This window comes from Aspergillus lucknowensis (genome assembly GCF_044049455.1).
Source record: "Aspergillus lucknowensis strain CBS 449.75 chromosome Unknown BJX67scaffold_12, whole genome shotgun sequence".
Taxonomy (NCBI): Eukaryota; Fungi; Ascomycota; class Eurotiomycetes; order Eurotiales; family Aspergillaceae; genus Aspergillus; species Aspergillus lucknowensis.
The window spans coordinates 232,839-257,832 of record NW_027263556.1 but is presented as its reverse complement, the minus strand read 5'-3'; the positions used below and the strand labels follow the sequence as shown (position 1 = coordinate 257,832).

The following is a 24,994-nucleotide window of genomic DNA, read 5'->3' as shown; positions in this document are numbered from 1 at the left end:
TCGAGACTCTTCAACGCTCAGGAACCGTGGGTCAGTCACAGCCACCGGATCTGAGACGCTCTCTGCTGCTGCGTAGACACATCGCCACTCCCTTCCGCGGCCTTTATTCGGCGATTTCCCTGCGCTTGAGCTTGAGCTTGAGCTTGAGCTTCCTGCAGGCCTTTACGGCTATCACTATGACTTCATCTTCACATACTTTTCAGAGCCCACTAGCTCATTTTCGGCACTTCGGAAGACAATGTTCTCAAAAGTCATAAATTGCCAGGACTGGGAGGCCCTCGCAGCCTGTGACGCAAACGGTCTGGACGGATATCAGTCTCCTGCCACTGACGATGAGGATCTCGACGTGCAGAACTTTGGTTCGCCCCCTTTTTCACAAGCGCCCCCCAGGTCTTGTGCACCCCTCCTTGAATGAAGGAGGGCATGTTGAATGACATTTGCCCTCCGACGCGATTGGCAGGATGGCCCTTGCTGCAACTCTAAACCTCTTTCTGCCGAAATTCCCAGCCAGTGATTCTTTATACCTTTTCCAAGCTAAAGCTAGATCTTTCGCGGTCCAGATTGCGGCGCTTAACGACGCTGAGCGGCTGTCGGAATACAAATATGGCACTGTTCTAGCATGGAAAAGGAGCCTACACAAGTCATCCTTTCAATTAATTATACCCAGATTCCTCTAGACTTGACCAAGGACAAAGATGACCCAGACCGCTAATACACCCTTCTCCAGCCCTCTTCCCTCTGATCCAAAGGACAAGGGGTTCAATCCTGTGGCAAACTTCGCCTACTACCGTCCCAATGTCGATAGACAGTGTCTTCCGTCCTACGCAACCTGGCCGTCCACCTCAGGAATAATGGCTGGGGATCCGTTATGTGCCTCGCCGGGCGCTCTGAGCCTGAACAACGGTGCTCCCCTCTCCATGCCAGACTACGACGCGTACCTGCAGAATGTACGATAGCACATTCTTCTGCAACACCCACACAGCCAGCAGCCAACTAACCGGTCGTGTAGACATTATCAAGCGGCCTCTTCACTTCCTCAGACGAAGACCCCTCCTTCAACTTCAGTCTCGCCGGCCTCCCGTACATAGAATCCCCCCCATCGACCGACGATACCGACCCCCCCAAGATGCCCTCCCCAGACATGAAAGTCCCAGTCCAACCTCCTCCTCCTCCTCCTCCTCATGCACTCCCTACCCAACCACCCTCCCATAGAAGCTACGTCGTTCCCCTGGGCCCATCAGACAAAGCCGCCGCCGCCGCAGCCGTCGCAGCCCTCAACCTCGACGGATACCCCCGGATCCGACGCAACTCAGCGCCGGAACTAGATGCTCACGACATGGAGCGCCAACTCAAGCACGCCAGCCGCCGCGCCTCGCACAACATCGTCGAGAAGCGGTACCGCGTGAACCTGAACTCCAAGTTCCGCAAGCTTGAGGAGGTCGTGATCAAGGGGACGGATCCGGGCTCGCGGACGACTCCGCTCTCCTCCTCCTCCCCTTCCTCGCGGCGGCAGCAGCAGTCGCCCAAGGCGTCGATTATCGATAGCGCGCTGAGCTACATTGAGAGTTTGGAGAGCGAGAATAGCGCGTTGAGAGGGAAGTTGGGTCAGTACGAGAGATAGAGGACTGGAACTCAACCTTCGCCCCGCATTGCCCTGTCACATTCCATTGCATTCGAGAACGTGTCGGCGTAAATGTGGCTCGTTGTTTGGTTGTTCGGTTGGTCATTCATGCTGATGACTTCGTTGGCTCTATTCCTCTCGGCTTTTCTTCTCCGTTTATCCATCCTGGATTCTGGATTACTTTCTTATTACACGAGCTCGGCATTCTATGTTATCATTCATGCTTGACTGATTGATTGACTGATTGCTCTGTCTATGTCGCCTATCAGACAAGACCTAGACAATTTGAGATTTACTCTCTCCTTTCCTTTCAATGTTGGTGGGTTAGTGGTGGGTGAAAGTTACTTAATAGACACGACAGCAGAAGAAGCGAAAAAAAAAGAGAAGAAACGAAACAGAAAGAAAACTAACGCTCGGGACAATTGACAATTGACATATCACGATGAGAGTGGTTGCCACTTTAATACTTAATCATTCGACTGTGCAACATCTGTGTTGGGTTGATTGACTGGTTTTCTGGCTCGCTTAACCCTGGGTTATGGGCATCAACAGAATGAATACCTAACATAGTGTTTCCTTGATGAGACTAGAGACTGAAATTGGATAACCGTTACGAAGCTAAGTTGATAGTTCTGATGTATTATTGCCACATTAACTCCCCCTCGTTTGTCCTCGCCTTGCCCACCTGCCTGCCTTGGGATTGAGGCTGAATTGATTGTTTTTGCCGGGGCCTTCGGCGCACATCCCAGCTTTCATCGGGCCACGCACGCCTGCCTGTTTGCAGTGCGGACTGCGGAGTCTCCTGCCGGCGTCTCCCCCGACCAGCTCTCCCCGCCTCATTGCTTTTTCGCTTCCTGCATCCTTCTTTGCTTCTAGCCTCTTCTTATTTTTCGATTTTTCCGCTCATCTTCGATCTAATTTTAAAGTACTCTCAACCCTGTGCTGGACTCTCGAAGTATTATTACCCTTCCCCCTTCCTCCTGCTCTGCCAATGCCGCCTTGAAATGGCGTCTTCCCACCTGGGGAACAACATCCAGCCAAGTGCCCAGAGCACCGCTGACGGCCCTCCTACTGAAACCACTGTAAAACGCCGATGGAGGCGCAATCGGATAGCCTGCGACTCCTGCCACTCACGTCGGGTGCGATGCGACCGCCAATTCCCCTGTTCGCGCTGTCTCCGCAGCGAAATCCACTGTGAGTTCACTCGCGAGCGTCGGAAACGAGGCCGAATTGCTCGTTCGAAATTAGCGGAGATGGGACACGGCAACACCAACGGTGAGGCCGCCGACAGGGTGAATTTGGGCAAACTCTCGAATAGCCGCATCTCCCTTCCTGCTATCACCGATCTCGAGGTCCCCCCGGTGCAGCATGCCTCTCCGACGTCTACTTTTCACCATCGGTCGCCGGCGACCAACGCCCCTACGGTGTCTGCTCCGAGCGTTGATGAGCGACGGTCCCAGGCGGATCCGCCCCTTCCAATGCGGAGAGATACCGAGGGGAATGTGACAGAGGAGTGGCTGGCGGGAACACATGTATCACCGGGCTCACACGAATTCTTAGGCGGCACAGGTCTTGGGGACGGGCCATTTGCTCGGATGTTTGATGTCTGGAATGGGGTAGATCTAGCTGCCTACAGTGCTTCTTGCTCGCAGGGCTCGAAGGCAGGCAACGGAACGGCGCCTTCGGTAGCTTCCGTGCCGCTGAAATACCCGGTTTTGCAGCCATTGATGCCCTTTGTCGAGACAGCCCTCCCCCGGAAGCTGGTTTTTGATCTTCTTGACCTGTATTTCACAAGCGCGTTCTCTACCCACATGCACCCCGTGTGCCATCATATTCATTGCTATGTCTTACGGAAAGCGTCCTTCCTCAGCAAGGACGCGCCTCGGTCCAGCAGCCCCGCTCTTCTGGCGAGCATGCTCTGGGTGGCTGCCTTAGATGACAGAGCCTTTTCGCTCCCGATTTCGCCTCCTCAACGGAAGAGGATCTGCCAATTCCTCTGTGCGCTGACGATTCGCTTACTCCGGCCTTTGATCCATGTTTCATTCAAGGACCAAGGAGGAGCCGCCGCGGCAGTAGCAGCAGCAGCAGCTGCGGCGACCAACGATCCCGCGTGCGCTGGTCTCGGCCAGGACTTACCCCCAACTACGGTGCATCACCCGTTCGAGGGAGGAGGCGACGATCGGGGCCTCGTAGGGCCAGCGGGCTCGTTGGACGATGTGATTACCTACATTCATGTAGCGTCGATCATCTCGTCGAGCGAGCAAAAGGCCGCTAGTATGCGATGGTCGGTATTGCGCGACCTGGAAATCGTCGGCATTGCTAACAGCTCCCAGGTGGCATGCGGCCTTTACTTTGGCGAGAGAACTCAAGCTCAACCAAGAAATCGAGGTCATGCCAAACACGGAGGGCCAGGCCGAAGGCTCGAGCCCGTCATTCGAGTATTCTCTCCCCGGATGGAACGGGGCGGACCCCGGCCCCGTGTTCGACTCCTCGAACCCAATTCGATCAAGTCTTAATTGTGTTTGCGATCGTGCAGAACCAAATACTATCACCGAAGAACATCGCGAAGAACGACGCCGGACATGGTGGCTCCTGTACATAATGGATCGGCATCTGGCACTTTGTTACAATCGACCACTGGCCTTGCTGGACGCCGAAAGCGAAGACCTCCTGCTGCCGCTCGATGAAGGATCCTGGCAGTCAGGCAACATCCACAGCAACAGCCCGAAACCAGACGGGCCACAGTGCCAACAATCTGCCGATAAAAATAAGCGCCGGATATTTCCCAACTTCATCTGCCATGACCACTCTGTCTTTGGCTTCTTCCTCCCGCTGATGACCATCACTGGCGAATTGATCGACCTGAACCAGGCACGGAACCATCCCATGCTTGGCATTCGACTTCACGGCAAGGACGCGTGGAACGTTCATGTAAGCGAAGTTCTTCGCCAGCTCGAGATCTACAAGGCTAGTCTCACAACCTTTGCCGCCACTGTGTCCGATCCGGAAGCACCCCTTTCTGCCTCCTATGCGCACGCGAAGCCTGACAACCTGCCACCAGAGCCATCCCTCTCACAGGCGTACGCGTGGCACACACAGACAGTCATTTCATATGCGTCATATCTGGTTCATGTGCTCCACATTCTGCTGGTAGGCAAGTGGGACCCAGTGTCCCTCATCGAAGACAAAGATTTCTGGACGTCTTCCCCCGCATTTGCCTCGACGATCTCTCATGCGCTGGACGCTGCAGACTCCGTTGACCAAATCCTCCGATTCGATCCCGATATTAGCTTCATGCCTTACTTTTTTGGTATCCAGTTACTTCAGGGGAGCTTCCTTCTCCTGCTGATCGTTGAACGTTTGCAGAAGGAAGCCGGGGAAGGCATTCTCAATGCCTGCGAGGTGATGATCCGAGCGACCGAATCATGCGTGGTGACCTTGAACACTGAATACCAGAGAAACTTTCGGCAGGTCATGCGCAGTGCAGTCGCCCAGGCGCGGGGGAGGCCCGTCAATCACAGCGAGATTCGACACCGCCGAAAGGCCGTTCTTGCACTCTATCGATGGACAAGGAAGGGGACTGGATTGGCTCTCTGATCCAGCTCCAGTTCGCCACCGGGTCGCCACCGGGTCACAACCGGCATTGCTGTCAACTCCTCGTTCCCGACTGTGCGGGGTGCACTAATCTTAATTCGACTGTTATCGTCAGGAACGTTGGGAGGCCCATCTGCAGCTGATCCTTCGATGGACGATCCTGCCCAAACTTGCAACGGGCTGGACGGATTCGATCCGATGCTTAATTGCATTGGCGTTTGGGAAAAAGTCCACCAATCGTTGGAAAGCTCTTGGATTTTTACCTTTCTGTTTCTCTTTTGATTTTAATGAGCGTGGTTTCCTGTAGTTGGATGTTTTTGGACTTGATGTTGAATACTTTGTGTCTAGAATGGTGTCTGGTTTCACCTGCGGGGGGACTGGGGAAAGAGAGCAAACGCTTCCAAGGTTGGATCTTGACAATCTCGGCATTTCTATCTGATGATTCGTCTCCGCATTTGTCCCAGATTCTGGAAGCCGAAGCGAAGGCCTTAGTGCAGGACCGCAGAAGTCGAGACTCCGGACTTTTTTCCCTAGTCGGCAAGGGTTAAGGAACCTTTCCCCAGACAGCTTGCAGTCCGAACTTGAGTCGGTTAATTCTCGATATTTACCGAGCATGATCCCCCAAATCGAGGGGCAGAATCTGGGGAAATGGCTCGGTTAATTCTGCTTGCAGGATCAATCACGACTGAATCTGCGACACGCCACACAGTCCAAAGGAGTGACGATCGTCCCATCGCTTCTGCAAACCTCCTTCATTTGGACTGAAAGGGAATTGTGGAACAGACCTTGTGTGGAGAGAAAGCTCCAGGTGCATTTTTTACCGAGGATCGTCTTTCCTGCTTGAGCGGCGCCAGTTCTCTGTCCGTATCGCCAGACCGTTCTTGGCCTCTTCGCAACCCTTGAGTTTAATCTGCAGTTAAAACCTCCAGGAGGCCCGGTTTTGCTTCTTCCCTTGGATCGTTGACTTCATGAATTTTCCTCCAAAGCTGTCGACCCTACTTCAGCACTACTCACCCGATTGCCATGTGGATTGTCCGCCTGGGAACCCCACCTCGACTTAATACTTGAAAGACGCATTCGAGGAATCGCAATGACGGAGACAACCATGCCCTACGATGTGCCGAGCTGGGGGTTCGACCCCATGAACCCTGGCCCGGGGTTCAATCTGGACCCCGGGGTTGCCGGCGACGAGGAGCTGTGGTATAGAAGCAACTTCGGAGTAAACGTCTTTGAGCAACCTCATCTGCAGGCAGATGAGCATCTCGCCGGTTATGCGTTTGCGACTCCAGCATCGGACAAGACGCCTTACCAGCAGGTGCCCTCTCTGCCGGGGGACGCCTTCCCTAGCCAGCCGGATAAACTCTCACCAAGGTATGAGCGGCAAGGTATTGCAAAAGAACGTCAAACAACGCTGACAATGGGATGAATGCAGATTCGACAATCTGCAAACAATGGACGGCAACATACCGAGTCTTGATGATCTTCTCCGAACAGCATCGCAGCTGGTGACCGAACGTGCCCTCTACATGAACATCCCTCCCGCAAACCCTCACTCTCCACCGTACCATTCCTCCCCTCCACCAGCAGACGCATACATTGGCTCCCCAGGCGCCAGTACAAGCCATCACTCCAACGCCAGTGAGGCGGACGAGCACGACGCCCCGGTGTTCGACTTTGCGCAGGTCTACTGCCTCCCAGAAGGCACCGGCAACAACACGACCGGCTATTTCTCGCCGCCGGTCCACCAGCCCCAGTCCCGTGATCATGTGGTCACCGGCGACCAGAAACCCCAAAGCAAGGCCCACGCAGAAAAGGCGAAGAAAACAGGTCTCACCCCGCTGGAAATGCCAGACGGCAGCACACGGCTTACCGCTAACTGGCTCCCCGTCGACCCGCAGGGCGGGCTCACCATCCGCCCGCCCACACAGCACTTTATGACGCTGGACCCGCTCATGATGGATGTCGAGGGGTCGCATTTCCACCCGGACTACGACCAGGGACACCATTACAATTACCGCGACGCGTTCATCTCGATTGAAAACGTGGGCGCAGCTCAAACTGGCGTGTGAAAAAAAAAACGCTGTCGATGGTCGAACTTTATTCTTTCCAGAAAAGAGGGGTCGCGTTCGTCTTGGTCGCCCGTGCGGCAGGTGCTCCGCAGCCCTGACTCCATCCTTGGCTGTCTTTGGGGAACGAAGGAAGCGGAGCGGAGCAAGCCTCGGGTAATTTATCGCCACTTCCAAGTGGCGGCACAGTGCACACACACACACACAGAGAGAGAGAGAGAGAGAGAGAGAGAGAGAGAGAGAGAGAGACAAGATGCCAAGCCACGGGCTGAATGACTGCCTTGCGTCGCCCAGAGGAGAAAGCGACAAGCAACAGAGCGAAAGCAACGCAAAGTCACCGCGTCGCACCATGAGAGTCAGGTCAGGAGTCAAGTGACCCATTCGGCAAAAGCATCGCCACGGGAATTAATGTCCATACATACAGTCTCGGCTTGGAGACGCCGACCGAAGGGGGGGCGCTACATCGCATCTGCAGGACCGGGTTTGCGACCGGAGGGAATTGCCGAGATTCCTCCCACCGAGCTCAGTCTGGGCTGGCTGCAGGAGAATTTAATGTATATATTGACGACTGATGTGAAACGTATATGAAACGCAATGTACTATTATTGAGCTGTGCTTCTGTCTTCTTATCCTTGTTGCAGGTTTCAAAAGAGTGATGCTGCTAGAAGAGAAACAGGGTTTTGAAGTCGACAAAATTACCCCGCGGCGTTCACAAGTTACGGAGGACGTGAAAGAGAAAGAACGAAAAAAAAACCACTCCCCGCGATCTTGAGATCTCCATGAACTTGGTAGTTCTCGGTAGACTGGATTGACTGTTAACCTGATATCCTCCAATAACTGCCAGTGAGTTTTGCTTACAGTCACACGCCTTACCACTCGGCCAGGGTCCTTGTCAGGCTGGACCGTTAGGAGCTACTAAGGAAATTTTGCTGGCGAGATGAACAACACCACCAGCCTCCCCAACATCCCCACTTCCAAGGTATTATCACACCATCACACCACCCGTCCTCGGCTGCCATGTGCTCAGGCGCAGAGGTGAGTTCATTCTCCAGCAGAGCATAGAGAGAGAGTTCCGCACGACACAACAGTTGAACTCCTTGGATACCGAGAGACGCCTTCTCATAGATAGTCCGCGGGCTCAACTGGAATGCCACCACTCAAGCTGCCTTCGCCCACCCTCGCCAGACGGCACAGAAACCCTAGGTCGCCCACGCCCTCCATCTCGAGGGTCGTGACAAGAGCCGACCTATAGATGATCGCCGCGCCTCAACGTGTTCGCGAGAGATATTGCAACGCCGTTCTTCAGGCTGATCTTGGTTAGTTGCGGAGGAATGGACAGAGGGGGTATAGCGGCGTGGACCGCCGTTGAAGACTACAAGGAAGACATGCTGATCTCGAATGGAGTGATTTAAGGCTCACCCCCCCTCCAAATCGTTAAGGAGAGAGAGGAGACAAGTTCAAGGACAAGCTGAAGTAGAGTGAAAATGAAAATGAAGAAGACTCACCTCCTCGCCCTCCTCTCACGGCTCTCCCCAACCCTCGCCGCCTCAGGCACCTTCAGCATCCTCTCCTCCAACGTCGCAGGCCTCCCAGCCTTCCTCAACAACAACGAAGTCCCCGGCGACAAGGCCACAAACACCGAGTTAATCGGGCAGCGCATGGTCGAGAACGCGTACGACATCGTCCACGTCCAGGAGGACTTCAATTACCACGCGCACCTGTACGCCACGACAACAGAGTACGCATACCGCACGGCCACATCGGGCGGCGTCCCCTTTGGCTCGGGGCTCAACACGCTCTCCAATTATCCGTGGATCGACTTTGAGCGCGTGAAATGGGAGACCTGTGAGAATGCCAGCGGGGCCGATTGTCTTACGCCCAAGGGGTTCACCGTTATGAGGGTCAGGGTTGCAGAGGGGGTTTACCTCGATTTTTATAATCTGCATGCTGATGCCGGGTGCGTCCGGAGTCCCCCCCCCCCCTTTCCCCCCGGGGCCCTCCCTTTCACTTCCCTCTGGTATCCGCTATCGACCTGCCTTACGATGCTAACGACGAGTGTAGCTCCGAAGACGCAGACGTCACAGCCCGCAGCGCAAACCTGCAACAGGTAGCCGACTACATCGACACGCACTCGGCGGGCAACGCAGTCTTCGTCTTCGGCGACACGAACGCCCGATACACCTCTGCCGGCGAGAACATCCGCGTCTTCCAGAGCCAGAACGGCATGGTGAATCCGTGGGTGGAGCTCATCCTTGACGGCGAAGAGCCGACGGAGGGGACCGACGCGATTCTCTGCGAGAATCCGAGTACGAGCCTAACCTGTGAGACTGTTGATAAGATTTTGTACGTGCCCTGTCTCCCACCCAGCCCTCTTCTCCCATTCCTCTTGTCCCGTAGGGTAAGTTAGTCATTCTTGTGATTGATGAGGCTAACTGGAACCCCGGCAGCTACCGCGGAAGCCCAGCAGTCACCCTCCGCGCAACAAGCTGGAGCTACGAGAGCAAGAAGTTCCTAAACAACAACGGGTCCATCTTGACAGACCATAACCCCATCGCAAGCAGCTTCGCCTGGACGCAGTCGGACGAGTTCCGGATGAGCGACCTTTTCGGCGGACCGCATGGGTACGTTCCCCTCCCCTCCACTCTAACTCCCTCTTTCCAGGGAGGAGAGGACACTGGCTAAGATACGTAGAACGTGGTTCAACGACCTCCCCACCCTCTCGACGGCCCAGAATGCGAAAGTGTCGACGATCTCGCTGCGCGGTGCAGAGCGCCTCGACGGGATCTCTCTCACCCTATCCACTGGGGAAACCCTCTCGCACGGTGGAACGGGTGGTGACCTCTCCGAGCTTGTCCTCGAGGATGACGAGTTCTGGACGCAGACGCGGCTCTGCCAGGCGAAGTATAACGACCATACGCGTATCTTCTATATCGCTATTACCACGAGCAAGGGGAATACGGTCGCCGTCGGCGCGGAGACCGATGACTGCACCGTGTTTGAGGCTGAGAGTGGGTGGCAGGCAATCGGCGTGTATGGACGCAGTGGGGAGGAGGTCGATCAATTGGGGGCTGTGTACGGGCTGCAGTGACATCGTAGTGTGTATTCACGAGTGATTGAACAGACTATTGACAACTTACGATTATTAATAACTACATCATTGGACATCCAATTAGTCAATACAAAGCACATTACAACGCTGTGATAGAAATCCGCTTGGCCCCTGCATTGCCTGAAAGCAGCGCAGACCCGCTCGACTGGCGTAGGTGGTTCCGGTGCGTCGTCGGCTCCTCCACGTCAAGACTGAATCGTCGCGGCCGCTGCCACATGCCCACAGTGTCATCAGCAGCTGTCGCAACTTCCAATCGCTCAGCCGGGAGCCCGAACTTCGTGGCAACCTGCTGCACACGATCGTGCGCGGTTGCAGCATCGATGGCGGCACTCTGTCCCTCCTTAGCCAGGCGCATTTGAGCATGCTGGAGAAGTTCAAGATGCTGCGACACAGCTTCTACGGCTCCCGCCTTCTCCTGGTCCTCGCTGTTGAGTATTTCCGCGAGTGCGGTCTCGTGTAGCGCCGCAGCGGCTAGGTAATTGCCAGACGCTGTGTACAGACCGGAGAGCAGCTTGTTCATCTCCAGGGTTACCGAATCGCAGTTACCCCAGACTTGGCGGAGGTTGTAGCAAATGTCCTTGCCTAGCTGTGTGGCTGCGTTAATATCGCCACGGCAGAAGCGGGTTTCGACGAGTCGGCGGCCGATCCAGACCACTGCGGATAGGGACCACGTCTTCTGGATCACGCGGGAGGTCCAGAGCTCGGTAAGAATATTCTGCAAGGATCAGTTTCAAGTCAAAATTTGAAAATAAAAATTGCTGCCGTACCTCGAGGTCCTCAAACATCTCGTGCTCGCCTAGGACCGTGATTAGGTCATTCAGCTCCTCAAACGGCAACTCTGTGAACTCGAGCGGTATCCGCTTCGTATTGCCCATGATTTCTTGGAGGAGCATTTGCGATTCAAGTGCCATATTCTTGGCCGTCGCTTCATCAGTACACTTGGCAGCCTGGTACCCGTTCAGATACAGGCAGAGTTTAATGGCAGTGAAAATGCTCTCAGACGTGCACAGGCCGTCGGTCAGGTGTACGAATGAATGGAGAGTGCCAGTTAGGATAGTCGCGTCCTCGAAGCGGGAGGTGTTGCACAGATCCCGCACAAGGCCCGTGGTCTGAGTGATCACATTGATGTTGTAGTCCTCACGGAGGCTCTCGCGTCGGCACATGTTGTAGAACATGTGCACGATCTCCTTGGATCTAACGGGCCGGCTAACGGAGAGAGTGTTGCAGAAGTACTGGTACAGCTGGTCTTCGGTATTCTTTGCAGCTGTAGTGTGCTTTTGCTGAGTCTGGAGCCGGTGCAGCTTCTCGCCAGCGGCCAGAGTTGGCATGAGGTCATGACTGGTCAGCCTCTGCTGGAAGTTGTTATAGACCTGTCCTTCGCGGGACATCTCATCCAGGATCTCGCGGGCTGACTGGCGCTTGCCAAACACTTCCTCAAAAGCTGCAACAAAGACGGCAGGTCGATGTTCATCGAGTGCCTGGCGATGGGCAGCTGGGGTCTCCCGGATGACCTGCTGATGCAGCCGGTTGATCAGGTCATTGCCTTCGTCCATGTAGCCGCACTCTAGATAGATCTCGCCTAGTCGGTGGCCACGATCCATCAAGGTCTGTTGATTCGCAGTAACATGGATGACTTCGTCAACGTGTTCCCGAAGAATCTGCGCGCCCTCTTGACGTAAGGAGGGGTCGCCTGAGTTCGCGTACATTCGAGCAATCTCTCGCAGCCATAGCAGTGTTGTCGGCGCCGAAAGGCCCTGCTGCTGCTTAGCAAGCACAAGTTCCTCCAAGTAAAGTTTACGCGCCTCAGGAGACGACTGGTTTTGACGCAGGTATAGCTGCGCTATGCGGTGTTTGATGTCTATTGGAATAGGCTCCTTCATATCCGGTAGAGTACGCGCGGCTTCCGACTGTTGGACCCAATCGTGTGTGTTCAAGACCCGCTGGTAGAGACGGATCGCCTCGCCAGAGTGGCTGTCGCTCTCCGAACAAATCCCTGCGAGCAACAGTGTTGCGTCTCGTGTTCGAGCATTCGTCGGCCCATAGAGTTTCCGACAGAGCTGTTGATGTTCCGAAGCGACCTGTTGACGCTCGGCATATCCGGCCTGGACGGCGGAGTGAGTCAAGAGAGACATGTATCCAGAATAGGTCTTGGGTAACAAGCCCTCCAGGAGTGCGCGGTCATAGCCATCCTTTTCGTCAAACCGCACTAATGTAGGCCACAAGTGGCGGTAAACCTCCAGAGCCGAATCCCACTTTTCGCTTTGTTCGTAGATAGTGACGAGCGCCACAGCAGCACGGACACCCGACGCAGAAATCTTGCCGTTCCGGATGGTTGCCCGATATATATGGCTGTAGCTGTTCTCTACTTCCTCGCGACGGTCAAGGCGAAGTGCAAGGTCACCCTCGTGATACCGGCTGTCGAGTGTGTGTTTCTCGTTGTTACCTAGTCGTGAGGCAAAGAACCCGCTGACTTGGCGCAGAAGGGCCAACGCAGCGTCAAACTGGAATGTGGTTTCGTAGAATTCTACCACTGTTTTGGCAACTGCTGTCACTGACGGCACCGCAACCTGGTCCGCAAGAATTGCTGCCTTGAAGGCGTTCCCGTAGACCACAGTCGCTGTGGGAACATCAAGTCGCCGGAAAAGACAGTAAGCGTGATCCATGGCGAGATTGGCCATGACAGGGGATTCATCAGACGAAAATCTGCACTTGGATTCGGTATCTTCCACAGTCGGCCAGGTATGCTTCAATGCTGCGCATGCACAATCGCTTCCCTGGCGCCATCGCTCGTCTCGGATATGCTGCCGGGCCAGTTGGTGACACAACAGGAGAAGACGTATTCGCGCGCTCTCATCACCCTTTATTTCATACGCCAAACTGTCTATCCATTCTGGGAGCATTTTGCTTTCCTCCAAGGAGAGGTTCCCCATCGTATCCACGGCACCCCCTTCAGCAGGGATCGTTCCTTCAGTAAGATTCTTGGCCAGATTTACCGCATCAGGGCTGTATTGCTGGTTTGCCGACTTGTAGTACTTCCACAGCTGTATCGCCAGAGCACGATCCATTTCATTAAGCTGCATTTCGCGAGCCTCCTGACGTAACTCTTCCGCACGACTAGCCATTGCCGGAGATTTGACGCCGCCGTCTGCTTCCAAATCCGCAGATAGATCGCGGAGAATAGCGCTAGCTTCGTCGACACGACCCTGACGGCGGAGGAAACGGGAATAGTAGAAGGCAACCTTTGTTCTTTGGTCCCATGCACTCTTGTTCTCCTTGCCTGGTGTGGACAAGCTATGCCAAAGTTTCGACAATACGGCCTCAGCCTTGGCAGGTTGCGAATATTCCTCATACATCTCAGCTAGGGAGAGGGAATAGGCTACCCGACGAGGATCGGATGCATCCATTGAGCGGACCATGGTCTCGTATTTTGTGCGGGCAAGTTCAAGGGCCAGCTCGTCTGGAGGACGAATTTGGAAGTGTGTGGTCAGGTATTCAGCTGCTGCCATTGTCTCGGCCGAATAAGGTCCATATGCCTGGACGGTCTGCCGGTAAAACTGTTTCGAAACGGAGTACGCTTCATCCGATTTGTCCTCTTCTTGGTACGCTTTTACAAGCTTATCGAGGTACAGTAATCGCTGTGCGAAGCTGATGTCAGAGGAATCCCAACCGGATAAAGCCATGTCGCGAAGGGCGTCTGTTTTGAGGGTTGCCGCACGGTCCGCTCGGCCAGCACCTTCTTCAGAAGAAACAAGCAACTGCTCAAGGCCGTGCGTGATGGCCGCAGACGGACCCAGACGGGTGCGACTGCGTGTCCAGGCTTCGTACAGATGATCGGTCGCCCAGACGGACTGGGTACGGTCTGCCACGCGGCCGCTCATTATGAGGCTTTGTAGAGTAGCTGGCGAGTCATTGCCAAGGACAGAACGGCGCACCTCGACGGCAAGCCGGTACAGCTCCGCGGTGCTCGAGCGACTAAATTGCGACTCCTTATTGGTGAGCTCCAATTGCGCAAAAAGCACCGAGTCAGGTAATATCTTCCCAAAGGCAGGCGAGAAGGAGAGTTTCCCCTCTTTTGAAGCAATGGATGAGGACAGCATATGGGCCAGCCAGTAGCGTGCGGTATACTCGAGCAGGATGAACGCATCGAGATAGCGATCTCGTGCGTGGACGGACATCTTGTCCCAAGAGATAGCGACCTCATCTGTTATATTTCTGCGAACCCATAACAGCGCGCGGATGAGAAGATCATAGTGAGCGTCAGCGAGCGAGAAAGGAACCTCCTTCCGCATCTTGGCCTGAGCCTGGATATGTTCACGAATCAACGGGTGGCGGAAGGAAACAAAGCCATCTCGCAGTGTGGCCAGTCGTCGAAGCGGCTGGTAAACATCGCGATCTGCGTTTGAGGGGCGAGGGGTGGTCTTCAGAGATTTTGTGTCGATGGCGAGTAGTTGTTCGACTTCCTGAGCGCGTAGCGGACGCTCTACTACAGTCATCCAGCCAAGAAGACTCTCAGCACCGGGCCGCTTAAGATTGGTACTGCGCAGATGCATATCGATAAGGTCACCCAGATTGTTGGGAATTTTTCCCACCTCTGTAGCCATATCGTTGGAGGGAGGCTGGCTCCGCAGTGCTTCAACAGCTAGCTGAGCCCAGACGAAACAGCCCTCAGAACGAGAGGCGATTGCCGATGCCAAGGCGTTGCGCTGAGATTGGCTTAGGACAGAGAATGCGGAATCAAAGGCCATTGAGTCTCTGATCGAAGCTGTCAGATCACGCTCGATAATGGACGGGTTCATGGCAATTTGGTGTGTGGTAGTGGTTTCGCGGATAGGAATCTGCTCGGTGGTCATCGGACGCGTAAAGACAACAAGTTTAGACGGTGTATCCATGATGGTGTCCTGCAACAGTTCAAGGAACGGGCCCACTGTGCTCATAGCGTGTTTTATTTGATCCATTCCGTCCACAACGATCATGAAATGCAGGTTTGACTGCACCGCTGTGCGAATTGCGGCCCACAGGAACCCCTCGACTTCAGGGTCGGGAGCACCCCTTTCGGCCTGGTTGAGAGCGGTTGTAATCGCAGCGATGATGTCGCCTTGCGTCTTGCGGCATGTTACACAGCAGTCAAGCATTTGAACCAAAATGCCCTTGAGGATACTGAGCGTGAGGGTCGTGATCGGAATATCTGATCGAATAACGATGGGAATGACATTCCAGACGTCGTATTCGGAGGAAACTTGCAAACGCTCAACGGTCCATTGAGCCAAGGCGCTCTTACCGGAGCCAGGATTCCCCCGGACAAGCATCAAGCTTCGCGGGCCAACGGTGAAGGTGGTTAAATGGGGTTCGAACCAAGAGAATGATCCGTCCGCAAGCGAGTGGGCCTGGCTCTCGAGAAGCATTTGAAGCGGACGGTCTTGCAACTCGAGGAATTGATAAATCGAGGCCAAGTCCGCGTGTTGTTTCTTAACCACACCTGACTCGAGCACGATGCCAGAGATTTGGCGCCAGTGGGTGGTGAAGCGATTGTAATAACAGAAGAAAGCATGGTTGGCAGCCTGGTTCATTGCTTGCCAATTTTGAGTTCGCACAACATGCCTATATTCCGCGGCGACATGAACCACCAATTGCAGAAGGTGGGAGTAGATTTCTGCGACTTCTTGCTGAAGCGCTCTCGAGGATTGAAAATTGTTCTCCTGCTGAAGCAGTAGCGATATGCCTAGCGTTACCCGGCCATAGTTGCTGAAGAGGTTATCAACGACATCTATATTATCGATCCCCATCTGCGGGTGGTCAGCACACACTCCCAATCCAGGCCGCTACACACGTACCTCCAGGAGGAGGAGCGTAGTTCCCCAGATCATCTTAGTTGCCTCCTCAGCCCCGTCTACGACACTAGCGACCGAATCGCGTAATGAGGCAACAGCAAAAGCCAAACGGGAGGCTCTTCGAAGTGCACTATCGAGGCGACTGCCGTCCGCGGGCATGCGCCGCAATCTCTCGCTAGCAATGGCGTCGAAGAAAACATCAACGGAGGGTGATTTGGCTTGAAGTTCGCCGGAACTCATTCCCAGACGTGAAGGACACTCCTGTGCGACAGTGTCCACGGTGCCGCGCAGGATGGGGAGCGACGTTGCGCCCCCATTGGCGACGGTGAACTCCGGTGCAGACATGCTGGACGGGGTTCGATGGACGGTCGATTTGCGGAGGCGGGCAGGTCAAAGACCGTGCGGAGATCGGATAAGGTAGTTATATCACGACGAGGGGATGTTGTCATGAGATGCACTGAGTTCCCGTGGGAGACTGACATCATGAGTATCCTCAAATAGGTGCATCATTGGGGGAGCCACGATCCCAGACACGGCGGGTTGCGGAGTTGTACGCATCCTAATGGGCCCGGAATTCGCGGAGTCGTGTTGTCATGGCGATATTGCGCGGTCGTGGTGGTGAGTCCATGACATCAACCGTAGGGATACCCCCATTGAGAGCGGATATCCAATGGCTTGCGAGTGGTTGTGAGGTCGGATGCGGGATTTGGAGCCATGGTAAACTTCAGGATAGAGTTATCTTAAAGACAACACAACCCGATTCACACCGATGATGAATTGGATGCTACCTCGTGCATTGAACTCGATGGATGAGAAGCGCTCCTTGTTGACGGAGAAGCTCGAGGAGGAAACCGCGGGACGGTCACGTGGCCAGCGTTCACCAACATCGCCACAGAAATCCCCGTAGAATCTCAAATCGACGTCATTGCTTTCAACGGTCGGGAGGCAACCTTGTCGCTCTGTGGCGTTTAGGGAGGCCGGGGGGTTGTGGTAAACGGGTCTCTTCTCCGCGCCGGTAGGTCCAAACAGCATCCGCGAGGAGAAATACCTTACCATAACCTTGAATTTCCTTGATGCAGTCACATATGATTTTGGTAACTGGTAAAGTGGCCCAAGTGTAATTCAAATACATGTTCATGGGCTGAAATCATGAACCGGCAGTCTTCTACTGGGTCATGTCTATAGTACCGTCAGAAATATATAATTCAGACTTATTACTATCATTTCTTCGCCAATATCTGTACCCACCGAACAGTATTTACACCATAAATCTGGCTCAAAGCCAGACATGATAGGAATAGTTACCCCTCCCCAGCCCCAACAAGGAACCCTCGCTTTGCTGGCCCGGGGCAGTCCGCCAATATAAATCGGTTTGCCATGCCTTTGCTCAGCTAAGTTTGGACATCCCAATCGCGCTGATACTTAAACCAACGTAGGTAGATGTGCCTGTATGAGTGGTGTAGTGCATGCGGATGTAGACAGGGGTTAACAATATCTATCTACATATATGTAGACAAATACCCCAGCCTCGCCATTACAACTTCGATGCCTCCCCCTCCAAATCAAACTCAGTCGTGCATAGCAAGAACGTGTCTCGAAGGGCCTAAGTAACTGATTAGCAAAACATCCTAATCCATAGGAGCGGGGAAAACCCTAGGAAACTCACCGCAAGCCTATACTTCCGATTAACCTCCTGATAATCCTCCGCTGCAAGCATATCACAAAAATGCCGAATAGACGGATAATGCACAATAGAGATCTCATTCCACCACTCCTGCTCGGGCCTGTCATATTCGCCGCGCGAGTCCGTATCTGCAGCGGACGCAGGCCTGATCACATTCCCGACCAGCTTAGCGTTTCCGCCACGTTTCGCGGCGACGGGGGTGAAGCCCTAGTTTTACCATTAGTCGTTGCTATTGGAATTTTGGAGTTCGCTGGGAGCGGAAGTGGTACCTGGCCATATTTGAAATAGTTCTTCTTCCCGTCAGGGTGGTGGAAGTGCAACAAGTTCAGCATTGTCACAGGCTTATCGTGGATCTTCGTAAACCGTTCCATGAAGTCGAAGAGGTCTGGGGAGATCTCGAGATTATGCGAAGACGTCTCTGCTTTGACGTTATCGAGAGATCCGGTCAGTGGGATGCCCGCGGCATCGCGCTTCAGCTGTGTATCCCGCTCGGGGTATGTGCTCAGCAGCTTCGACGGGATTCCGACTTTCAGTCGATACGTTTTCCAGATCCGGGATTCAAGGCGCGGAGGAAAGAGCGGCTCTTCGGGATTAGATGGCTGTAAAAGGAGGAGGATATCCCAGTGTTCCGAGAGTAGGGGCTTGAAGTCGAGGACGGTCGGGCTGATGATGACTCGCCGTGGACGGGAGGCGACAATGACCTTGGTGTTGGGGGATTTCTTCAGCTCTTGGACGAAATCCTTAGCGTCGACACCAGGATTTAGTGAGACGAGGAGAAGGGCCAGGGCGGGCATGATGCTATGGTTCCCACTGGCGTGGTGAGAGAGTTGAGTGAGTCGAATCGATTTGGAGACCAGCGTTCTCTATAACTATCTTCCAGTGCCTCGGCTCAGCTGTGCGGGGAACAATTCCTAAGTACAAGCTGGAAACAACTAGCTATGTTCAAATGCCGATAAACCGATCTGCAAAGCAAATAATAATCGGAGAAATGAAACCATCGCCTTACCCTAAAGTGACATATTTACCTTACACGCAACGCAGAAAAGGACTACTTCTGTTTAATCAGCCACCACGCCGCAGCAACGACTCCCGACCCCCAAAGCACCGTCAAAATCCAGCTCCCCACTCGATCGCCCGTCGTGATATGCGGCAAGGCATCCGGTGTGTCGTCGCTATATGTGTCCAAAAACTGCTCCTTTGCGTTTGGATTATTATCGACCGTCTTCGGCGAAGTATTGGCTAGTAGCATCAGGTTTGAGGTAATCCCTCCAAGCGCAGCCATCTGCACCTCGAGTCCCTTGATCCCATCCCAGGTGTCCTGGTACCAGCGATTCCCGCAGAGATTATCCGTCTCACCGTCGCACTGCTTGCCGATTGCGACGGCGGAACCCTGGAGTTTGGGAGTGATGATGGCTCGGGTCTCCGGGACCATCCAGGCAGTCATGGCCATCCAGAGAGAGGTCCAGCCCTTGAAATTGAGCATGTTGCGATCGCAAGTATGCAGCTTTTCGCACGCAACCTCAGAGAATACGTTGCCGCCATATTCCTTAGGGAAGAAGTGGGTTGAGAGGCGGCCAAGAAGGCCCTTTGTGCGGCGGAGCCATTTTTCGTCCTGGGTCTGGTAGTCTTATTAGAACACAGAACTACGAGAGAATAAGCTTGGGATGGTGGGACGTACGATATTGTACATGACAGCACTGCCAACGAGATAGGTGCCGTAGTTGTAGGACCATTGCATATCGCCACTATCGACGCAATTGTTGTCGCCGGATGTGGAATCCGCAACGAACCAGTTGATCTCTTCTTTAATTAAGGGCGAGTCGAGGGACCAGTTGAATATCTTCTCGGCCCACTCAATGTATGTTGAGTTGTGCGTAAAACGGGCGAGGCGGGCTGCGAGCTGGAAGAGCCCGCCGTTGGAGATGGAGTTGCGCAGCGTGTAGCCGGCTTGCCACGGGTGGATCTGCCAGGTGATACCACCATTACAAGTCGACGTGTCCCAGCGGTTCATTTGCATAGTGGCGACGGCACGGGCGAGAGACGTCCATGTGGGCTTACCTTTGACCTCTGGGAATCCTGTCTCCGATGCGGTAATGGCGGCCAAACCCCAAAACATTTGGTCATCGTTACCCTTGGGCAATGTTCAGTTACTGAGGGGCTGCAAGGGTATGGTGGTACTCACCAGCCATTGACTGTAGTTGGAGTCGAAGTAGTCGTAGTTGCGTCCAGCCTGGAACATCATATCGTGGGAGACGACAGAGTTGTACTGATTGTCGCCGGATACTTGCCAATACTGCATCAGGGTCATGAACATGGCGCCAGCAACATACCAGGTGTCGGTCAGCTTTCCTGGAATACCCTCTGTTTGGTTCTGCAAGTAAAATTCCCACATGGGAGCGGCGATGGCCTTGCCGGCCGCTTTGAGAGAATCTGGATGCAAATCAGATAATGCATCCCAACGCGCATCTTTTGACTGCCTGGTCTCATTGGACGGGGGATAGGCAGGGTCTAGTGCGGGAGGAAGGCATACCAGTCGAGGTAACCTCAATAGGGATATCAGAGCGGACGAGCTGGCCCTGGAGCAGAAGCGCCAGGGCGGCGGCCCCACCGAGGGATCCTAAACTGCGCCAGCGCATGTCTTCCCCAGTAATTCAGGAGCGGGAGGTGAAAGATGGGGATACGGGCGGAAAGCCGACACTGAGCTGGAAAAGTGCAGGTTCCTGAACAACGGCTCGTTCGTGTGAGGTTAAAAGGAAGTCTCACCTGATCTGGCCAAGATGCCAGGCTTCCAGGCTCCTCAACAGGGCCGCAAATCACGCCCCGAGCAAGCCCCTTGCCCAGCATGCCAAGTCCAGCTCAGCCCCCGAATGTGCGTTTGGACCAATGGCGGAGCCGGGTTCTTGCCTGGACTGAGTTGCGCCAAGAGGCACCGAGGGCAACTCCTTCCCAGATAAGGTTAGAGGGTCTCCGCTTCAGACAAAAAAGGAGACGCTTAGTCATTACAGGTTTAGCGGATCAACATTCTTCCGGCGCTTCATAATCACGTGCCCGGATTAGGCGCCAGTGTTCCAACCAGGAGATGATCAGAAACAACCTTGGAACATGCTGAAACTGACCAATCGACCAATCATATCAGTTCTGGATACACTTCCTGGCTTCTCCTTCTGCCTTCTTTCTCGACATCACAGCCCGGTTCGCCAGCCAAGCGGACGCCACCATCGGGCTGTTGAACCTGAGAATAGACTCTCACTGCCTCGATCTGAACCAAGAAGTTTAATTACGCGGCCCGTCGACGGAAAGCATGGATGCTCCATGTAAAGTTTGCAGGACTCGAGTCGAAGCCTCGCAGGACTGCCATTGGGCCCCTGACAGTGATATCCTCCGCCACCTGTCGAGACAAACTCGTGAAGCAAGAATTGAGACAAAAGATTCCTGGGTGTGCATATCTAGTTTCCCCTTTCTTCTCGAGACCAGGAACTTCAACCCGATACTTTGACTCTGACGATCCCACAAGATGAACGTCCTCGAATTCTCAATATACAGAAACCACAGGCGGCTTCAGAAGGTTGTATAATAATGAAACAGCTTGACCCACCTCGATCTGGCGATGTCGGAAAAGAAAGCAAAGCAGGAGACGGCACAAAGGAAATGAAATCAATAAGGAGGAACGAAAAATGTATCCATAGTTTCGCCGCCGCCGTGTCTTCCCAATTGACCTAAACAGCGTGATGTAGTCTTCTGTCCGTCGTCTGGCTCGTTACTTGGACCTTGCGAGGACGATGTCTCACCGTTCTCGAACTGCATTCTGAACGCACAGCGATTAAGATTGATCTACACTCCGACTGCCTCGGAAACTGGGAGAAAGTTCATGAATAGACCTCACTCCGACCATTGTGCCATCCATCGGAAACTCTTTGACGCCCTGACGATGCCCATACTCCCACGCAGCTGAACCTCCCTGGGCGCAGTTTTGGATTTCGGTTGATTCTCCTTGAGTCTCTCAGAAAAAGTTTGCGGGAGTCAGCAGAGTTTTGGGACCGCAGAGTCAACTCGGGGAAGAAACCCCGGCAAATCCGTTTCCTTCGTCCCTGAGCCGGCGAAAGAAGAAAAGATAATCAAACCCCAGTTTCGTCACACAATGAACATTTCCGAGCCGCACCGTGGTTGGGCCATTGACCTGTCAAGATTCAATAGTCTGGTTGACCGTGGCCGCTGATCTTCGGAGGTCAAAGTCAAGCATTTGCATGGAACCGTCAATAATTCCGTCTCGACTCCAGGGATAAATACCTTTCAAAGGTCAGAGATTTGACCCGCACTCTTGAGGATTTCCTTCTGAGAAACAATGCCTATCCCCGATGTCATCACATCTGGCTCTGCTCGGCATCGATGATGACCCGGTCGTTCCTTTCGTCCTCGCCGCCTTTGCTGCCCTTATCTACTACAATGTCATCGAGCTGCTGGTCCTGTGTCTCGCCACCTTCAAGCGCCGGGGTAGTTTGTACTTCTGGTGCCTACTCGTCACGTCGGTCAGCCTGATCCCTCATGGGTCGGGCTTCGTGTTACTGTTCTTCCGGCCTGATGTCTCTCGCTATGTCGCCGTCAGCCTTATTATCGTTGGCTGGTGCGCCACCGTTACTGGCCACTCCCTGGTCCTCTGGTCTCGTCTACACCTCGTCCTGCAGAATGCACGACTCCTCAAGAGCCTCCTTGTCATGATTATCGTCAACGCTGTGCTGCTGCACATCCCCGTCGCCGTCCTCTTGTTCGGCTCTGTATCAGAACACCCGCACATCTTCGCAGCCGGATACGATATCATGGAGCGCATTCAGCTCGTAGTCTTCTGTATCCAGGAGGCCATAATCTCCGGAATCTACGTCTGGGAAACGGCGAAGATGCTGCGCCTGCGAACCGAGCGTCGTCACCACCAGATCCTCGCACAGCTGCTCGTAATCAATATTGTGGTGTTGATCATCGACTTCACCGTCGTGATTATCGAGTACGTTGGATTCTACTCCGTGCAAGTGATGTTCAAACCCGTCGCATATAGTATCAAGCTGAAGCTTGAATATGCTGTGCTGGGTCGTCTGGTTCAGATTGCGCAGGGCCCCCCCTCCACCGCGACGGAATTCGACACAGGGCTGTCGTCAGATTGGGAGGGTCGTTCGCGCAATCGCTGCCTGCTTGAGTTCCACGATCGCGAGACGCTTTCGAGGGGAGACTCAAAGCTTTGAGACGCTAATCATACGCTCAAGGTGAGGCAGGGTATCCGCCGGATGACGTGGACCCGCCGGATGGAATTCTTCCACAGCTTCACTGCGCTCGCAAGATCACCCCAATTGCGCACCGAACGAGCTTCCGTTCACGTTATGCCCCTACTCTTGTGGAGCCGCCCAAGATGGAGAACTGGGGCTCAAAGACCCCCTAGGCAGCAAACCTCTCAATTGGTCCAAAAAGCTGTCAAAAAGGCTGTCTATAGTAGATGGAGCAGAGTGCTTAGCAGGAGATTCGGCATTATTTGCGTGATTGAGAGAAGACTTGAGACTTCATCAAAGATGCGCTTGTTGGCTCCAAAGCCCTGGCAAACACAGCTCCAACAATAGCTGACCATGTACATATCTCCTTCGATCCATTCATTCTCTTTCACGAATAAACTTTCCAATAGCCTACTCATTGCATGTTCATCTGTGATACGATTAGTTACATTTACTTGGTTACTCTGGTCCTGCTCTGAGTCAGCCTTGCTGTAGCCAACGGCCGATTTCGGACTTCCGCGTTCCTCCTCCATCTCCACCCCTCTTCTTCCTCTCTTCCTCTTCCCTCCAACCTCTCACCACATTTACAGCTCCCAATTTCCCAACAGCAATCCCAATGGCATCCCACTTCCCTCCTCCCCCCGTCGACACGATTGACTGGAGCAATGTCGGCTTCAAAGTCCGTGAAGGTGAGCTCCCCGACTAACTATCGTACCCCTCACACCACAACAAGATCCCATATCTTCTCTCTCCTTCTAAACCGAAAACAATGAACAGTAAACGGCCACGTCGAATCCCGCTACTCCTCCACCACAAAATCCTGGTCCCCACCCACATTCGTGAAATCCCCCTACCTCCCCATCCACGGCATGGCCCCGGGTCTAAACTACGGCCAACAAGCCTACGAGGGCCTCAAGGCCTTCCGACACCCGCCACCCACCGCAGAAGGGGACGTTGACAAAATCACAATCTTCCGCCCAGACCGCAACGCCGCACGCCTCGCCCGCTCCGTCTCATTCATATCCATCCCGCCCGTCCCGGAGTCCCTCTTCCTGGAATCCGTCGAGCTCGCCGTCGCCGCGAACGCGGAGTTCGTCCCGCCCCATGAGACGGGCGCCGCGATGTACATCCGGCCCCTGGTCTTCGGGTCGAGCGCGCAGCTGGGGCTTTCGCCGCCGGACGAATATACCTTCGTTGTCTTTGTCATGCCGACGGGCGTGTACCATGGCGTTAGTGCGGTTGACGCGCTGATATTGGAGGACTTTGATCGGGCGGCGCCGGAGGGGACGGGGAGCGCGAAGGTGGGCGGGAATTATGCGCCTGTGCTGCGGCATTCGGCGAAGGCGCATGCCGAGGGGTACGGGATTACCCTGCACCTGGATAGTCGGACGCGGTCGGAGATTGATGAGTTCTCGACCTCGGCGATGATTGCCGTGAAGCGGGATAAGGTCACTGGGGCGGTGACGCTGGTGCAGCCGGATAGCCCGAATGTGATTGATAGCGTGACTGCGGCGAGTGTTTGCGAGATTGGGAGACGGTGGTTTGGGTTCGCGGTTGAGAAGAGGCGGATTCCGTACGAGGAGTTGCCGGAGTTTGAGGAGGTTATGGCGGCTGGGACGGCGGCGGCGTTGGTTCCTATTCGAAGTATTACGAGGAGGTCGACGGACGATAAGTTTGAGTATGAGGTTGGTGGGGAGGGAGCGGGTGGTGGCGAGGTCTTTGGGAAGCTGTTGAAGACGTTGAAGGGAATCCAGCTAGGGAAGATTGAGGAGAGTCTAGGGTGGAATCATGTTGTGAGGCCGCCGCCAGCTGGGTGGGTGGAGGCTGCAGAGAAGTAGTA

General features: G+C 54.3%; 9 protein-coding genes across 9 annotated transcripts; 6 read left to right on the top strand and 3 right to left on the bottom strand.

Moving 5' to 3' along the window:
- The first annotated feature begins 269 nt into the window (after nt 1–269).
- On the top strand, nt 270–1,749 carry BJX67DRAFT_37322 (uncharacterized protein). The gene is made up of 3 exons (XM_071031366.1): nt 270–359; nt 728–947; nt 1,010–1,749. Exons 2-3 carry the CDS (start codon nt 852–854, stop codon nt 1,619–1,621), a joined length of 708 nt encoding a protein of 235 aa, XP_070887769.1. The 5' UTR covers nt 270–359; nt 728–851; the 3' UTR covers nt 1,622–1,749.
- A 664-nt stretch (nt 1,750–2,413) lies between these two features.
- On the top strand, nt 2,414–5,272 carry BJX67DRAFT_37206 (transcription factor domain-containing protein). The gene is made up of 2 exons (XM_071031191.1): nt 2,414–3,905; nt 3,955–5,272. Exons 1-2 carry the CDS (start codon nt 2,626–2,628, stop codon nt 5,216–5,218), a joined length of 2,544 nt encoding a protein of 847 aa, XP_070887768.1. The 5' UTR covers nt 2,414–2,625; the 3' UTR covers nt 5,219–5,272.
- A 1,048-nt stretch (nt 5,273–6,320) lies between these two features.
- On the top strand, nt 6,321–7,284 carry BJX67DRAFT_379735 (uncharacterized protein; the record flags this gene model as incomplete). Its single annotated transcript, XM_071032643.1, has 2 exons — nt 6,321–6,586; nt 6,648–7,284. The coding sequence occupies 2 exons, from the start codon at nt 6,321–6,323 to the stop codon at nt 7,282–7,284; spliced, it is 903 nt and encodes a 300-aa protein (XP_070887767.1).
- Nucleotides 7,285–8,214: 930 nt separating this feature from the next.
- BJX67DRAFT_37194 (endonuclease/exonuclease/phosphatase family protein) lies at nt 8,215–10,679 on the top strand. The gene is made up of 4 exons (XM_071031166.1): nt 8,215–9,238; nt 9,343–9,624; nt 9,729–9,902; nt 9,973–10,679. Exons 1-4 carry the CDS (start codon nt 8,766–8,768, stop codon nt 10,367–10,369), a joined length of 1,326 nt encoding a protein of 441 aa, XP_070887766.1. The 5' UTR covers nt 8,215–8,765; the 3' UTR covers nt 10,370–10,679.
- BJX67DRAFT_37297 (uncharacterized protein) lies at nt 10,432–16,687 on the bottom strand. The gene is made up of 3 exons (XM_071031322.1): nt 16,222–16,687; nt 11,158–16,173; nt 10,432–11,105 (listed from the first exon to the last, which is right to left on the bottom strand). The coding sequence occupies exons 1-3, from the start codon at nt 16,561–16,563 to the stop codon at nt 10,470–10,472; spliced, it is 5,994 nt and encodes a 1,997-aa protein (XP_070887765.1). The 5' UTR covers nt 16,564–16,687; the 3' UTR covers nt 10,432–10,469.
- An 867-nt stretch (nt 16,688–17,554) lies between these two features.
- On the bottom strand, nt 17,555–19,114 carry BJX67DRAFT_37181 (uncharacterized protein). The gene is made up of 3 exons (XM_071031142.1): nt 18,172–19,114; nt 17,885–18,109; nt 17,555–17,821 (listed from the first exon to the last, which is right to left on the bottom strand). Exons 1-3 carry the CDS (start codon nt 18,694–18,696, stop codon nt 17,753–17,755), a joined length of 819 nt encoding a protein of 272 aa, XP_070887764.1. The 5' UTR covers nt 18,697–19,114; the 3' UTR covers nt 17,555–17,752.
- BJX67DRAFT_349193 (glycoside hydrolase family 76 protein) lies at nt 18,734–20,640 on the bottom strand. The gene is made up of 4 exons (XM_071028725.1): nt 20,433–20,640; nt 20,085–20,332; nt 19,581–20,033; nt 18,734–19,520 (listed from the first exon to the last, which is right to left on the bottom strand). The coding sequence occupies exons 1-4, from the start codon at nt 20,536–20,538 to the stop codon at nt 18,951–18,953; spliced, it is 1,377 nt and encodes a 458-aa protein (XP_070887763.1). The 5' UTR covers nt 20,539–20,640; the 3' UTR covers nt 18,734–18,950.
- A 1,199-nt stretch (nt 20,641–21,839) lies between these two features.
- On the top strand, nt 21,840–23,578 carry BJX67DRAFT_37134 (uncharacterized protein). Its single transcript, XM_071031068.1, has one exon. The coding sequence runs from the start codon at nt 22,258–22,260 to the stop codon at nt 23,131–23,133; it is 876 nt and encodes a 291-aa protein (XP_070887762.1). The 5' UTR covers nt 21,840–22,257; the 3' UTR covers nt 23,134–23,578.
- A 192-nt stretch (nt 23,579–23,770) lies between these two features.
- BJX67DRAFT_371146 (branched-chain amino acid aminotransferase) lies at nt 23,771–24,992 on the top strand (the record flags this gene model as incomplete). Its single annotated transcript, XM_071031041.1, has 2 exons — nt 23,771–23,843; nt 23,932–24,992. 2 exons carry the CDS (start codon nt 23,771–23,773, stop codon nt 24,990–24,992), a joined length of 1,134 nt encoding a protein of 377 aa, XP_070887761.1.
- Between the last annotated feature and the right edge of the window lie 2 nt (nt 24,993–24,994).